We start from the raw sequence: 15,492 nt of genomic DNA, 5'->3' as shown, positions 1-15,492 counted from the left end.
AGAGGTAGGAAGCTACAGAAGGCAAGAGTGGCAGAAGGGGAAGCTCACACACCAGATTGTATGAAGGCTTGCAAAAACCTGCTCCAAGACAAGTGGAGGAAACAAAAGAGGGTAGGGAAAGCAGGTGACTGGGGTTGGCTGGAGAGTGTCCAGGTGGGGTTTGAAATCACAACCATCAGCTGTGAGCAGCACACTGACCAGGTGGGAGCCTGTCACCATGTGGAAAGAGCAGACAACATGGCTGTGCTGCTCTGCACGTGCGCCTAGTACCTGGTACTGACTGCTTCATGCCTGCCAAACTGGTCACCTGCCTCGGTAGCTTCCTGGCCTATGGAGCTCTACAGGGGAAGGTGGGTAGGTCTTACACCCTCCCAGGTAAAAAAAAAAAAAACAAAAACTACCTGCAGTTTGCATTAACTTCTAAGCTCCAGCAGCGTTAATTGGCCACAGGGGGAGAACTGGGATCTGGGCAGCAGACACTTCTCATCAGGATGAGGAGAAGTCTCTTCCACACAGCATTGCTGGGGAAGAGCAGTGAAACAAATCTGGGGAGGAAGAGAGGGATCGAGAAAGGAGAGATGACCTGGACAAAGCAGAGCATCTCTAGGACACTTGCCTGGTTCATACCCTTCTCCAGCTTTGCAGAACTGCTGTCTTGTTGCAACAGGGCACCGGCAGTATGGGAGGCCTCTCATGGCAGCAGCAGCAAGAGCTTGCCTAAAAAGGCAAGAGCCCTAAACAGATAGGGCAGGGCACCATCACGAAAAAAGCACACACAGTTGCTTTAAGGCTAGGAAGCTGTCTGGCCAAGCAATAATGGAGTACAAGGTATCTTGCTTCTGAAGGAGTAGGGCCCATCCCTCGTGACCAGGCTGGGATGCCTGGAGAGAGGAAAGATGGAGGGAGAGTGGGCAGTGACAGAACTGGAAGAGATGATGCCTGAGCAGAGTCAGGCTGCTGCTATGGGAGCTATGCTGAAGGAAAGAGAAGTCAAAGCAATGCGTGGAAGCAAACAGTTGCCTACGTGAGGGAGGCAGAGCGGGATCGGCCCTGCCATCTGGCATACCGGAAAGGAGCAGGGGTAGAAAATGAATCCTCACACTCTTTTGGTTAATCAGCAGAGAAGTGGCAGGGAAGAGAGTAGGATGATATAGCACCAAAGCAACATCAAGAGTGAATTCAAGGAGGGCATAAGGTAGACACAGCACCTGGTGGCATCCCTCAGAGGGGACAGGTGAGACAGAAGGAGCTTGGCAAGCCTTTCCTTTGCCACTGTCTGCAGAGAGACCCTTCACAGAAGAGACTTGCTCTGGCTTTGGGCATCCTTTGGGATGCAGCAGTGAGCTCCTTTCTCCAAAGTCAGCTTTGGCTGGCAGCGTGGGCAGGTCAAACTTTGGCTGTTGGCTGGGTAAGAGTCACACACATGACATGCAAGGCAAAAACTCAGATTAACACTTAAAGAAAGCAAAATAAAATTTGGTAACATGAGCAGGATCAACTTAAAATGCACAAAGAGTGGAAGTGTCCCTCCTGGGGCTAGCAAAGAGCAGACTGGGTGGCCAGCATGCACCCACACACACAGATGTACCCACACGCACACTGTGAAAACCTCTGCTGCCTCCAGGCTGCTCACACCAGCCTCCCCCGCCGGCCCACAGCAGCCCTGTGCACCCATCCAGCCCACCTACTCCTGAAGCTAGGGAAAAGGCAGCCTCAAGACCCACCTTCATATTTCAAGTGAGAACAGCATTTTAATGCTGAGGCCTGATGGGCACAGAGCTGACGCTCCTCTCCTGCATCATACTGCTTGCCTGAGGCACTGCAGACTCCTGGAAAACTCCCCCGTGCTCCTCAGGTCCTCAAAGCAGCATTGCTTGTACTTTTTGCAGGGTGCCCAGCAACTGAGCAAGCAGTTTAGCAGGGAAGACAGCCCAGAAGGCAGCTGTCATCTCAGGAGATGGCTTTCTGAGCTGTGCTGCTGGAAAGGTGCAAAAGCGCACCGCGTCCCTCTGGCCTTCCTGGAGAAGCATCCCTACCACTCCTGAGCAGAGATACCACAAGAAAAGCCCAGCAGTCACTTTTCGGATAAATCAAAGAACTCCTAGGTCCCTCAATGTAAGGAGGGTTTCACTGGCCAAAGCAAGGTATTCCTGTGGCATTTGGCCAAATCTCTTCCAACCCATGCACATCTCTCTTACTAAACAAATGTCAGAACCAGTCAGCTACTGCTCCACTGGCCAGTGAAGCAACAACCTTAAAAAGATACCCATATGAGATCCCCTGTGAGCAGACAACATATGGAGTAGGCCATGGGAAGATGTCTGCCTGGAAGAGTCCACGAAGCAAAGGTTTCTCTTACTTGGACTGTTGTGAGACTCTGAAGGACTCATTTATGCATGGAGCTGTCTCTGATTAAGTGTGTTCAAGGATAAGAGCATCCACTGATGGAATTAATTTAAGTGGCAGGAGAGTTTTTTCAACCTTTGCCTATCAATACAAAAGCTATCTGAAATGCATATACAAATCCCCACACTCAGAATTTGTTCTCAGTGTTCAAATATTTATAACTGCATGATCTGAACCTCTCTCCATTTTCATACCTGTCTATCCTGCAGCACTAAGACACCATTAGCTCACTTAACGAGGTGGAGGAATCCCTGCGACTGATATGTTAATGAAGCTGAGTTTTCCTCAAAGAGAAGGTCGTTCCAGTAGTGAGCAGAGCTTCTCTTCCCTGCCTGAGCTTCCTTTCTAATGGCCATCTCAGGCTCTCAGCTACTGTGCATGCTGGCGCCCTCCCTGCAGGGAAGGCTGGCTGCCTTTGCCAACTGCTCACCCCACATAGCTAGTAAATCCCAGACAGACGGTGCTAACGGAAATGTCTTTTTTCCCCCCTTTTAATGCTCTTTGCATAATGGCAAGCCCAAAAATCGTTAGTGAAAACGAGCTTATCGCAGGGCCCTTTGATAGCCCTAATCTGCTTATGCGCAGCACTTTGAGCTGCCAATCAGAGCAATGTGAACTCCTGCTCTGTGATCACACAGGGCAGAGCGCGGATGAAAGTGATATTGCCTGGGTCACCTCATTATCTAGCCTCTCTATTAACTCGGCTGCAGCTTGTTCTGGTTTCCCCTAGAGCTGTGGTCCCAGAAGCAGCAGCCTCATTTGCTCACACAACCCAGGGAAACAGCCACTTTCTCAAACTGTCTCCTCCAGCTGCCTGACAGCCACAGGCACATCCGGCCTCAAAGGATGCCTCAACTTGCAATCAAGTGTATGGACCAGAGATGGTCTCCTGTGGAAGCAAGGCAGCTGGAATGGGGAGTGAAGGGGTGAAAACCCAATGGTTTGGAGACAGTCACATTTAGAGCCAAACACCCATATGCTGCCTGTCCAGACAGCTTGTCTGCATGGGAGTGAATTCATAGAGATGCACAAGCCCACTCAAATCAATCTCTCCAAAGCAATTTCCCAGCCTGTTTCACTCCTCCATCAGTTTTTATGAATCTACCCTTAGGAAAAGACAGCATGATCAAAGGGACACGAAGAAAGAACTTACCACTTGGGGGCACCCCCTCTGACAAAGATCCCTGATCCAAAACCCCAGCTGACTTTCCCCATTACACCCTTTAGCAAACTGCACGCCAGCGTCCCTGCAGGCCCACAAGGGCAGAGGCACCGAGCTGCTCCGCGCCCGGGCGATGGAAACTGGACTGCTTTTGCTTTGTCTTCAGGAGTGCAGAGTGTCAGGCACTTACTGGATTGGGCAGTTCTGGCTTCAATCGTGGGGGTGTAGACTCCTACCCCCAGCTCTGAGCGGGCACCCAGACGGAACTTATACAGCGTGTCTGGTTTGAGACCTTCCACAGCATACGAGGACGTTGGGTCAAACTCCACCTTTTGCTGGCAAATAAAGAGAAACACAGATTATTTGGTGTATTTGGAGAAAAGCTGGTGCTCGGCTCACAATGCCAAGGGAACAGGCAGCCCCATCACCCATTCTGGCCCCGCAGACAGTCACAGCCACACTGCCAAACCTGCTGCAGTCCTGCAGGACTCCAGTGCGTGGAGCTTCCTGGGTGAAATACATGGACTCTGCAGGGAAGCAGACCTCTCTGAAAGCCAGGCTACACTGCCTGCTGTCCAGACTGCACTGACTGTCTGCCAGCTTTGTGGGAATGCAGGGTCTAGCTATACAGTTCAGACAAGGGACACAGGACACATGAATTTGTTTCCTCCCAACAGACAATTTCTGCCTGTGAAACAGAGTAAAGCCCTTGTCCTGGAGTAGTCGCCACCTGTAATGCGCCTAAACAGTACTGGTAAAGGACTTGTTTTGCTGCCACTTCACCTGGAGGGCACTTATTTCTGGCAGCTCTCACGCCACTACAAACACAGCAGGAAGAGGAAAGGACCAGGGGACACTGTGATGCTGCCATGGCACAGTTCTCACTGTGACGCCCTGCAGCCAGCACTACTTTTGATATATTTAGAGCTGGACTTCTTGTAGGGACCTGACAGTAAACGTGGAAGGGCTCTCTCTAGGCCACCCTCAATCTGCTCTCTAAGTGTAACCAGTCCTGGAGTTGCAGACACATTTTGGAGGCCATTTCAGACCCATTTGGAAGCCCTACTGGCCCGCACAACAGTTTAAAGGCACTAGCAGTAAGGATGCCTCAGGGAAGGTGTCACTATTCTGGAGCCTTTCCAGTCCCAAACCAGTCACTAGCTACTTTGCTGGGCATCAACAAGCACTGCTGAGATCACTTACACAGAAGCCAGACAGAGATTGCCATACTCGTATCACACACCCATGAGACAGAAGAAACATGGAGAAGAAACAGTCCCGTTGCCACCCTGCTCAAGCAGACACCCTTCCCAAGCTTGCCCAATTGCAATGTCTGGCCCCAAGTGCTGCTGACACAGAGGCAGGGTCCTCACCTGAGTGCCATCCTCCCCTTCCCAGTAAAGCAGCTCATATTTGGTAATGCGTTCCTGAGAGGCAGGAAGCCAGGTCAACAGGATGCGGGTATCAGACTCTGCTTCTGCCTGGAAGTCAGCTGGCTGGGCGGGAACTGGGGATCAAACACATGGTTAGCGTCAGGAGGCAGACGCAGGGAGAGGAGCCACACGGCTTTGCAGAGTCTGTTTCACCTTGTGAGGATCCTCTTTCATTCCTTCTGGACCCTCCCTTCTTCCCTCTCCCCAGTATTATGCTCTTGGAACAGCTCAGGCAACGAGCAAGCACCTCTGGGACCCAGGCAGGTGACTACGGGAATTGTGCTCCCTTCTAGCCCCTGACTGCATCCCAGCTCCTTCCTTCCACTTGTGTACTCACAGCCCAGACGGGCCCGGCACCATTGCACAGGTTCATGCCCAGGACCTCGTGTCACATTGTTAGCCATCATATCCCAGGCAAAACTGAGGGCTGTATTACTTGTACAGAGATTGATACCAACTCCTCAGGACACACTGAGAGCTTAAATCTGATGGTTGTAGGGTAGGGATGCCGCTCTGACATGCAACCATTTGAACACCAAGTGCAGTTGTGATGCCTGGTGCAGATGAGACACACGGCTAAGCTGCACACCACTGGGGTGGACACGGATCTGCAGCACCTCACTCCATACGTACCCCCTTGCTGCGTTTTGACCTGGATGATGTCTGAGGGGGGCCCGTCGCCCACCGAAGTAAAGGCCAGGACGCGGATGCTGTATGTGGTTCCTGTGATGAGGCTCCCCACGGTGGTGAGGTGGCTGTCGTCGGTGTTGTGTTTCTGCCACATGCTCAAAGGCAGATGGGGGTCGGTGGTATAGTAGACGCGGTATCCTCTGATCTGTCCATTTGGCTCCTCTGGCTGCTCCCACTGGACCAGCATGGTGCTGGCACTCAGCATCCGTGCCTGGACTTTGAGGGGTGGGCTTGAAGGAGCTTGCTCTCCTGTCCGGGCCTCCACCAGGTCACTGGGGGGACCTCTGCCAATGTTGTTGACTGCAATGACCCGGAACTCGTACTCTGAGAAGGGGCTGAGCCCACCTATGCTATAGCGGGTTGTTGCCACACCATCCACCTCCTGGAACTGACCCTCCATGGATTTGGGCTTGTACTGGATGACGTAATAAGAAATGGGGTCAGAGTTGCCCGAATCCCAGGTGAGGGTCACACTGGTAGCTGTCGTTTCAGTCACTAATGGCTCTGTTGGAGGTTTTGGCAGTGCTGCAATTGGAAGGCAAAGAGGTGTGATTTAAATAATTCAGTCAGCTCAAACCCTGCAATGTGCACGGGGATAAAAATGGAGCTGCCACCTCCCATTAACATTCTTCTTTAAAAGGCAGAAATCATTTTATACTCTAGAACATGCATTTTTATATTACCATATATTGCTTGAAGTGGTTCTTAATGGAAGGATAAACAGAGCAATCATGTTATTAGACGTGCTTGACGCACTTACCAGCAGCAGGCTAAATAAAGGTAATTTAACGGGGATGCAGGAATGTTTCTGTCATGGGGGTTCAGCTGGCAGTGGGAAGGTGCTTGCTGGGCTGGGCTGGCCCCAGAAGCCAGGTGTGTAGCTGATTTACAAAGGGATACAGTAAAGCAATCAGAGCACCACAGGTAATCTGGAGCTTTGCTCCTGCTTCCACAGAGACAGCATCTTAGGCCATAGGGAGTTCATGGACAGTGCTGTTAAGATGGATTGATGGGGGAATGCCTTGTAAGTATTATAGTACATGCAGGAGGGATACAGCCAGAGAAATTACCAACTTTCACATCCACTATTTCACTGGGTGGTGTGTCAAACTGCAACCAGACAATAAACTGTTACACAAGAACTCTGAGACACTGACATCTCTGAAGTGTTAATGAGAACGCAACTACTGCAAGCAAACATTTCCAGATTTGCCATTTTACCAAAAGAACAAAGAAAAAGAATGAGTGAGAGAGATTTGCAGAGTACACAAATACTTTAAGACAATGTCTACAGTAAGTTTAAACCTCCTACGAATCACTCTAGTTAAAGTCATTAGTGACTTGTAACGCAGCTGTGCTTGACGAGGAATTAGGAAAAATGCTCAGCCCAAACTAAGATCCTCAAGTACTTCACTCTTTGGCAAAGCCATCGGGCTTCCAATTTCCACATGGTTCAGCTGAGGAGGGCAGGCTCTTTAGCTCAGGAACATGGCTGCTCCAACTGCCACGGAGGATGCCTTTTCCAGTGCTACTGCAACATGAATACTGAGAAAATTGGCGAGGGCTGAGCTGGTACGGGAGGGAAGGTCACCGCACCACTACCCATGGAGCACTCGGGGAGGGCAAACGCATCCTGCCCGATATTACAGCCTGAAACAAAACATTTCCTAGAGCATCCAAGAAATTGGCAGCCTCCCTCAGGCTTTTAAGGACAGATGACACTCATCCACCCTTTCCTTTGGAAAGCCACAAGCTTGACTCTTGCCAGCTCTTGGGTGTGCAGCCTGCATGTGAGCAAGGGGCAGGTCTGGTACCTTCTATGTGCTTACTGTAATCAGCTCTGTGTCATCTTGCTTCTCCTGTCTGCCCTGCAAATGGCCTGCCTTCCAGCAAGCACAGGAGAAGCAACACCAGGTGAAGGAGTTAGGGACAGAGGCAGTAAGATATCCAGAGTGAAGGTGCAGAAGAGACAGACAGAGAAACAAGGAGGACAGCAAAGGGCTAAAGGAACTGAGCAGACCACTCCTCGTCCTGGGGGCCTCTGCAGTCCTGGGGTGGCAGTGGGCATCATGCCAGCTAAAGAGAAAGCAAGGCAGAGTTGTCCCAGGTACAAAGAGGTAAATACTGGGAACCATCAGTGCAATGGTGCAGTTCCAGCTTCCTCCCTCCACGTCCAAACCACCTCCCTGTTATGCCTCTTTCTTCCGTACACTCTTGGGTGTGTACTATAACCAAGGCAACCCCTGTGCTCTGTAAGAAAACGGGGGCTGGAAAAGGTACTGACTAGCAGGCACTGTGAGTAAAGGGAGCAGTATGCGGCTAAGGTTAAAAGCATCCTCTGACTAGCATCAGGGAAAAGAGAATTTGCTGCTAATCTCCAGGTCAGAGAGGGCTAACACTCAATTCTGTGATTTGTTCAAGCAGGGACTCGGTGCTAAAGGTGGCCATAGTGCAGGAGGGGGACTGCAAGAACAGAAAGACTCAAAAGATGACATATTTGTGGAAAATCAACTGCAAGGAGAGGAGGAAAGGGATAGTGTGGACCTGCTTGGCCCCAGATGGGAAAGGCAGAACACGTACTTCAGCCTCCCATTAGGGAGCTGTCTGGGTGGGCTGCCCTGAACGCAGTGGTCAGCAATCAGCAATAACGTCCTCTTTGTGGCAAAGCTACCTGTGAAAGGGCAGCAGAAAGCATGCCTTAAGGACAGCAACAAGAGAAAGAGAAAGAGACAGAGCTGTAAGGGAAAAAAGAAAATTGACAGAGGAATATGCAATAATTTTAAAATGAACAAGTATATCTCCTCCCTGCACAGGGACAGAATGCTCATTCTGGTGAGGCCCACAGCTGCTTTACATTGCTGGGATTAACCTTCTTGTCCTGCCCTTACTGCAAGAGGAGACCTCTGTGCAAATGGCTCTCTGACTGCAGACATCCACAGACCCTGCCCCAGAACAGCTGGTGGCCTGCCACTGTGCTGAACTGATCCTGCTGATACATGCAACAAGCCAGAAATTGCTGGGATGAGCACAGACTCAATGAGGTTCCCTCGTGGCATAACAGGGACCCAGCCTGACACAAGCCCGCCTACCATCATGCCACGTGTAGGGAGAGAGAAAACAACCTCCAAAGCAAATACTACACTGTGAGCATGAAAAAACCCAAGTTGTGGGTTTGGGAGCCTCCCTTGCAAGGTGGAAAAGTCACAGGAGACTGCTGTCAGTTGGGTGCACCCAAAAACACTTTGGCGAAGGGCTACACCGTTGAAACCCAGGTAGGAGCACCACGGGGAACAGTTTCTTACCTTTGACAGTGATCTGGGCCGTGGCTTCGATCATGCCGAGGGAGGAGATGGCCACGCAGGTGTAGTTGGCAGACTGCACAATGTTATTCAGCTCCAGGACGTTCCTACCGACAGGCATCTCATCTTCTTTGGTCAGTTCCTCCACACCAGCCATCCACTTCACGTAGGGCATCGGAGCACCTACTGCCACGCACGTGAGGTTCACGCTCCCCCCTGGCATCACCTCATGGTTGCTCGGAGGGATAGAGAATCGAGGAGCAACACGCCGCACTGAAACAAGGAGGAGACAGCTAGTAGGGTCACAGAACCAGCAGGGAGCACTCAGTTGCATTGCGGGGGTACGTGAAGGGGGTTCAACGTTTTTGCCTGTCTATCCCTCGGGACAGATAAAATGAAGTGCAAAAGCTGTTTGCTGCTTTGCCAAATTGCACACACTTTGCTCTCCTTCCTTAGCCACTGGCATCGTATTAGAAGAACTCATTAAGGGATGGCTCAATCCATTCCCTCCAAACATAGCCTTTTGAAATCATATTACTAACATGAAACATTCCTCCATTTAAATTACATCCCTCTAATTAGAGAGCATGCACAAATGCCAGTCACACACTCTCTCTGTGCAGGGCCCACTGAAGCTCTGCAAAACGGAATTACCTGCTCAATTTATTAGCTCTAGAGTAAAGCAACTCGTCCTCTAAACCTCGCAGGGTTTGGGCAGGAGCAGCAGAAGGGTTTCTTTCTGAATTAGCACACGTGTGCTGCTAAATAAAATATAATTCCTTTCAAAATGTAACTCAGGTTCTACCTTGGCTCAGAAAAAATAGTCACCAGAGCTGCATGACATTGTCAGGGCCTGAACAGATCACCTTGCTGGGCAGGAGAGAACTAATCCTGACAGATGTGAGATCATATCCATTTTGACAGAAGAGAGCTGGGCTGGCAGAACCCTCCCCACCTTTGTGGCAGCACTTCGGGAGATGTATTCCTCCTTATTTCATTGCACAGCTTCTCTTCATATCAATCCCTTGCTGGGTATTTCATTCAAGACTTATTTGTAAGCAACTCTCAGCTACAATAAAGCTCTAAAGCTGCCTGCCATATGCATTCCTGTCAGGAAAATGACACTGAGAAATGAGGCCCCTTCTTCAGGGTTAGTGTTATGGGCCTATTTAAGCAAGGGTAGAGAAACAAACTGTGCTCGGTAAATCTTTGTCTCCTCTGGGCAAGCTCATTTTAGTCTGTAGTTAAAAGGGGAAACTGCTCAAACGTGTCTTGCCCAGCAGCCCTTCTCTCCTCTAGCCTCCTCCATCAGAAAGGCAGCCCCAGAGCATCGCCTGGGTTCACGACTGACCGGCTCCTGAGGAGCCTCTCCCTGCCAATTACGCTCCTCCATCAGTGCATCGGGCTGGCGGAGCAGCCAGGAGCTGCGGTGCTGGGGGCAGGTGGAAATCAGGCAGGAGCCTGAGCGATGCCAGCTCACAACATGCCGCAGGCACAACTGGCCCCAAGAGCATTGGGAGCCTGGGGGGACACGGCTCTGCTGGCCTGGCTCCTGCCACCACAGCGTTTCTGCAGACGGTAAAGCCACTGACAGCCCGGCGAGCCGCAGAGGTGTCAGCTCCGCTTGCCAAGCTGACTCTCCCCAAATCAAATTTCACTAGTGCTCTCTTTGATGATTCATTCCCAAACCAACAGGCTTGCAGAAATAGACTGAACACGGAAGCCCCCACGCTAGCATGTACAACAGAGCTAAGACTTCGTGATAAATTAGACAATACTGTCAACATCGTGTGTGTACTACACATCGTCTCGGTGACAAAACAGGGCTCATTAGCTCCTTACCAGTCAGGGGAAGGATAACTTGCTTTGCCTTTTTTTTTTTTTTTTAATGTCTAAATCCAAAGTCTTTCTGGTTGTTTCTTTTAATCAATTATTAAATATCAAATCAATAGCTACATGAGCGATCGCCAGTGAGGCATTACCTGACTGATGGGGCAGCGCTCCCCAAATGAGACAGAACTGAAAGTGTACTCGAGTACTACACAGTCATGAGAATACGGAGTTAACCTGATGGACATGGCAATGGTTTAACATGATGGCATGTATTTCCAACCAAAGCATCCCAGCACCATTTGTTAAGAGTCAGGTTTCGATTTCCAATGAACATGGCGTCGAATTATTTCAGGTAGAAGCTGTTCAAACTCCGTCCCCATCCAAAAGCCAAACCCACCCACCCACACTGTATTAAAATAAAAAAGAGCAAACTTTGAGGATAAAGCCATAGGTGTGCATACAGCACTCGTGCACATGCACCAGGCAAACAGGCTGGCAGGCACTGGAGGCCACTCTGGAGTCGGAGAGAAAGCGGAGCGAGGGCAGGACAGGGAGAAGGAAGGTGCACAGTAACTCACATACAGGGACATGGAAGATGAGACTGGAGGACAGGAGGCCATGCAGGAATGTCAGAGCCCAGCATGCACAAGCACATTTTGATTCCCAGCCCTGTGAGATCAGAGGCAGCACAGCCCAACGCAGACCCCCCCCGCACCCCACACTGTGTCCCTGTGTCAAGCACTGCTCTCAGGGTACTCCAGGGGCCATGCCGAGTCCCACCAGTGCTGTGTCCCCCTTGACGTGTCCTGCAGAGGCAGTGCCTGTGGGTGCTGCAGCCACCTCTCCCCAGGGAAGCCAGCAGCCGAGCATCCCCTGCTCCCTTGTGCTGCCCACAGGGGAGATGCACTTCTAAAGGGGCTGGGGGCTCTCTCGGCAGCACTTTGCAGGGCGAAGAGAAGGGCTGAGACCCTTCAGAAGTGGGTCCCCCTTCTCCTACCCACAGGGGAGCAGCAGAGGTGGCTGGCCTGTCCATATACCTAGGGAAGGGATGAATGGCAAGGAAAACTCTCCCGCAGATCAAACTGTACAGGAAGGTGTCCAGGCTGCAGCGTTGCCGACCTCGACACGAGCCGTGCCTCCTGCACACTGCAGCCTGCGGCACGCCAGGAAGCTGTGCAGGGCCTCAGCTCTCAAGCCTGGCAACAGATGAGCCGTTAAACAGGCCTCTGCGGTGTATTTTTGCGACCCAGAACGGCTGAGCTGGCCTCCCCTCATTAGCACACCGGCAGAGCTGCTAAGATGGGCTCGTTGCTCCGCGCCAGAGAGCCATGGTGCCCAAGGCACCGCAGCTGCTAAAAATGGATGCCACGTGCAGGGGTCAGCTCTCAACACGGAGGTAGGAGGGGGTCAGGACAACGCCTTTGGTGAGAGATCCGGCCCAGATGATACTCTGGCAGGAGTGTGTGCAAAGGAAGGGACGGGCTCCATCAGCCTCCCATCCTCTTGGGGGATAATTGGCGGCTTCTCGTCCCAGCCAGTACAGAGGGAGAAGGGGAGATGCTGTCAGTTAGCATTAGCGAGAGCTGGCAGAGCTCTCACAGCAGCTTGCGGAGCACCATCAACACATTCCTCAGGCTCAAGCCAGCGATTTAAGTCACTTGCTTTTCTAGCATAAGAGTCTGGTAATAATTTAAATCAGTATAACTCTTCAAAAAGCAGCATTCTTAGAACTTCTGTCCAATTTACAAGTCAAATCACATGGGTTAGCACAGCCCATGATGCTACCTTGAGTGCTCCAGAAATTTTTGTTTTTCTTCATTTATTGCAGCAATGAAATTTCCCTTTTTATTACAATTTTCTTTAAAAGAATTTGCAATATTTTTTTTAAATCTTTTTGGATAAAGATCAGAGAAGGTGGTTTGGAGGTTTTGCAAGAACAGCACAGGGAAAATTGCTGTGAATATTAAAATGATCTCAATGGACAATAGTATAATACAGAGGTTTAGTTAAACCAGCAGACTGTCAAAAATGAGATTCATTGTCATTCATCCCAAGAATAGGCATCGTAAGGGCTCTGTGCTGCTCCACTATTCAGCACACCTCCCTGTAGAGAGCATTCCCTGGGAAGTGAAGTGAAACCCCGGAGCGGTGAGCAGTGCAGTGCAATCTGAGCCCGTGCCCTGGATCCCACAGGACAGGGAGAAAGGACAGCGTGGAGACTGGTTCCCCACTCACTTGGGGGGACCATAGGGAGGAAGGAGAGGGGCAGGCAACGCAACAGCCACAAAGGTTGAGATTGAGAAATGTTAATAATTCAGCATGCATTAACATGCACAGTCCTTGCCTTGAGAGCAAAGAGCATGAATCGATTGCCCGGCTCCTTTCACCACAGAAGTGGCTGTTTCCTAACGTCTCAGGTTCCCTCTGAGGGTGACGTTACCCCCTTGGAGAACCAGGGGCCCCCCCATTCCTCCCCCCACCTCTGTCTGCAAGAGTTGTAGGCTCTGAGCTCTGGGCACGAGTGCTCAGGGCTCACAGGCCGGTGCTGTTAGTCCCGCTCTCGCATGCTGAGACACTGCTGGCACACGGAGAGGCTCTGCTGAAAACACAAGAGTGCTGGGAGGACTGCTCATGCTTCCAAAACTGCACGGTGCTGCTAGGGAAGGGGAAACCAAACTGCTTTCCCTGCTGGCTGTCTTGGCCACAGTACAGCTGAGCAAATGACAGTGCTCACACCCCTCCCTCCAGCTCGCAGAGATGCAGGGACCTTCACTTGACTGTTCTTGCTTCTGGGTTTCTTTCCCACCCTGCCCAGCTGGCATCTAACTCTGGGCTCCATCCTCCCCCTCGTGACATCCCCACTGCAGGCTTGCTGGGTGCTGCCCCATGGTGATGTGCCTGTGCTCTGTATGCTTCTCCGCTCCTCTCTGGGGCGATCCCAGCTGCTGTGGTCCCAGTGGTCCTGCACCACTGTCCTGACATCCTCTACCCTTTGCTCTTCCTCTGCACAAAGGAGCATCAGGCTGAAGTCCTGTCCGCTCTGAAGGAGGACCAGCACTGCCCGGGCTGTGCTGCTCCTTCCTGGGCCCAGCACAGCAAAGGCAAGTTCGGAGGGCTCTGCTCTAACCTCCCGAGGCGTGAACAATAGAGAGTGATGCGGGGGCATGTCTTTGAGAAGGTGACACTGCCCAACTTCTTTACTCCAGCCGGCAAGCTGGAGGATCCTTGGTGCATGGGGTGTGCTCACACCCTCACCACAATGCTATCCTGCCCAAAACTTCCGTATTCCTCAGGAACCACCACCTCAGAGTCTGGAAGGAGTGAATTTAGGAGATATCCTCAAACGTGATCATCGGTCTGCATGGTTTACTCATCAGTAGACACCTTTCATCACTCCCTAGTGCTATCATTTTAAGGAAGGACTTCAAATGGAAAGGCAGTTTCTGGAGTCTCACAATCTATTGACAGAATCAACAGCAGGAGAGGAAAAATTGGAACCAGAAAAAATGCATTTACAGTCTAATCTTGTGCTCAAACAATGCTGTACTATTTATGCTCCCAATGCATCCTTGAGTGCTGACATTTTATAGACAATTTCCAAAACAGGGCCTTGCCATTTTTGGATTATATTTCAGCTATAACTTTTAGGTCTAATTATTTGCGCTGACAACCACATATAAAAGAGGATATATCATTACAGTGGTGCAGCACTGGAGACACATCAGCATTCAGCATACTGACATACTAATAGCAAAGTAAGGGAGAGCAAGATTGTGGAGCTATGCAATTTGCATTCACTCTCTGAAATTTCTCTGATGAAAATAACACAACATTAAGGAGGAGAATAAGAGAAAAGATCCACTGTATCAAGATAAAATAACTCGTTAATAAATAACCTTGTAGCAGTCACAGAGCAATAATTAAATGCATGGGTGAGCAGTACACAGTTTTAAGTAAAGCTGGAAAAATGTAAGATGTAATTATCAGTGCCAAACAAATTATAAGCACGGCAAATCCCAATGGAATATTTAGAAACTAATTTCTGGCTCCACATTAAATATTTGTGTATGTAGGTATTTTTGGTGGGGCGGGAAGGAGGGCTCGACACAAAGAATGAGAAATTATCCGCTCCTGCTGGCTTATATCCATTCTCGGCTGCCTCCCCTCAGATAAACCATGCGGCTAAAACGTTTAAGTGCCCTGTCAAAGGTTTATTCTCCAGAGGTGCCTGAGCCATCACAGCGGTGCTCCAAGTTCACTGAAATCTGGGAGGCTTTGGGCCTTGGCTTTCATTTCTTCTCTTTTCTTCCTTGTTCTTATTTTTCATCATTGTCTTGGGCTCAGGTAATTTTATCCTCTATGAAATCTATTTTTAGAGGGTAAACAACAAGGGCCTCGTGCCTCAGCACAATCTAAATGAGAGCATGTTCCAGGGAGAGAAATGGGAGCAAAGTCAGTGTACTGGAACAACTGCTATGACAACTTGTTAAAACTTGTTCCGGTGATGATTATAAGATCAACTCATGCAGCTACCTGATGGCATGTGTGAGAGGAGCCAGGGTCTCTTCCCTGTGCCACCTGGGAGCAGCCCCAGGCTGGAGAGCCGCTGTAAGCATCCCTCTCCTCCAGAGTGTGTGGAGGGACGTACCTGCACAGTTCCTGTTTGATG

The 15,492-nt window shown here is 50.4% G+C and overlaps 1 protein-coding gene across 1 annotated transcript in view; it reads right to left on the bottom strand.

Moving 5' to 3' along the window:
• Positions 1 to 15,492, bottom strand: part of PTPRF (protein tyrosine phosphatase receptor type F) — a 250,559-nt gene that overhangs the window by 64,747 nt on the left and 170,320 nt on the right. The window contains exons 7-10 of the mRNA XM_074152846.1: positions 8,994 to 9,263; positions 5,635 to 6,216; positions 4,942 to 5,075; positions 3,759 to 3,903 (exon numbers count right to left, since the gene is read on the bottom strand). Of these exons, the coding sequence (XP_074008947.1) occupies positions 3,759 to 3,903; positions 4,942 to 5,075; positions 5,635 to 6,216; positions 8,994 to 9,263 (1,131 nt within the window). The remainder of the gene's footprint in view (positions 1 to 3,758; positions 3,904 to 4,941; positions 5,076 to 5,634; positions 6,217 to 8,993; positions 9,264 to 15,492) is intronic.

This window comes from Numenius arquata, chromosome 8 (assembly GCF_964106895.1).
Source record: "Numenius arquata chromosome 8, bNumArq3.hap1.1, whole genome shotgun sequence".
NCBI classification, from domain to species: domain Eukaryota; kingdom Metazoa; phylum Chordata; class Aves; order Charadriiformes; family Scolopacidae; genus Numenius; species Numenius arquata.
This window is presented reverse-complemented; position numbering and strand designations above follow the sequence as displayed.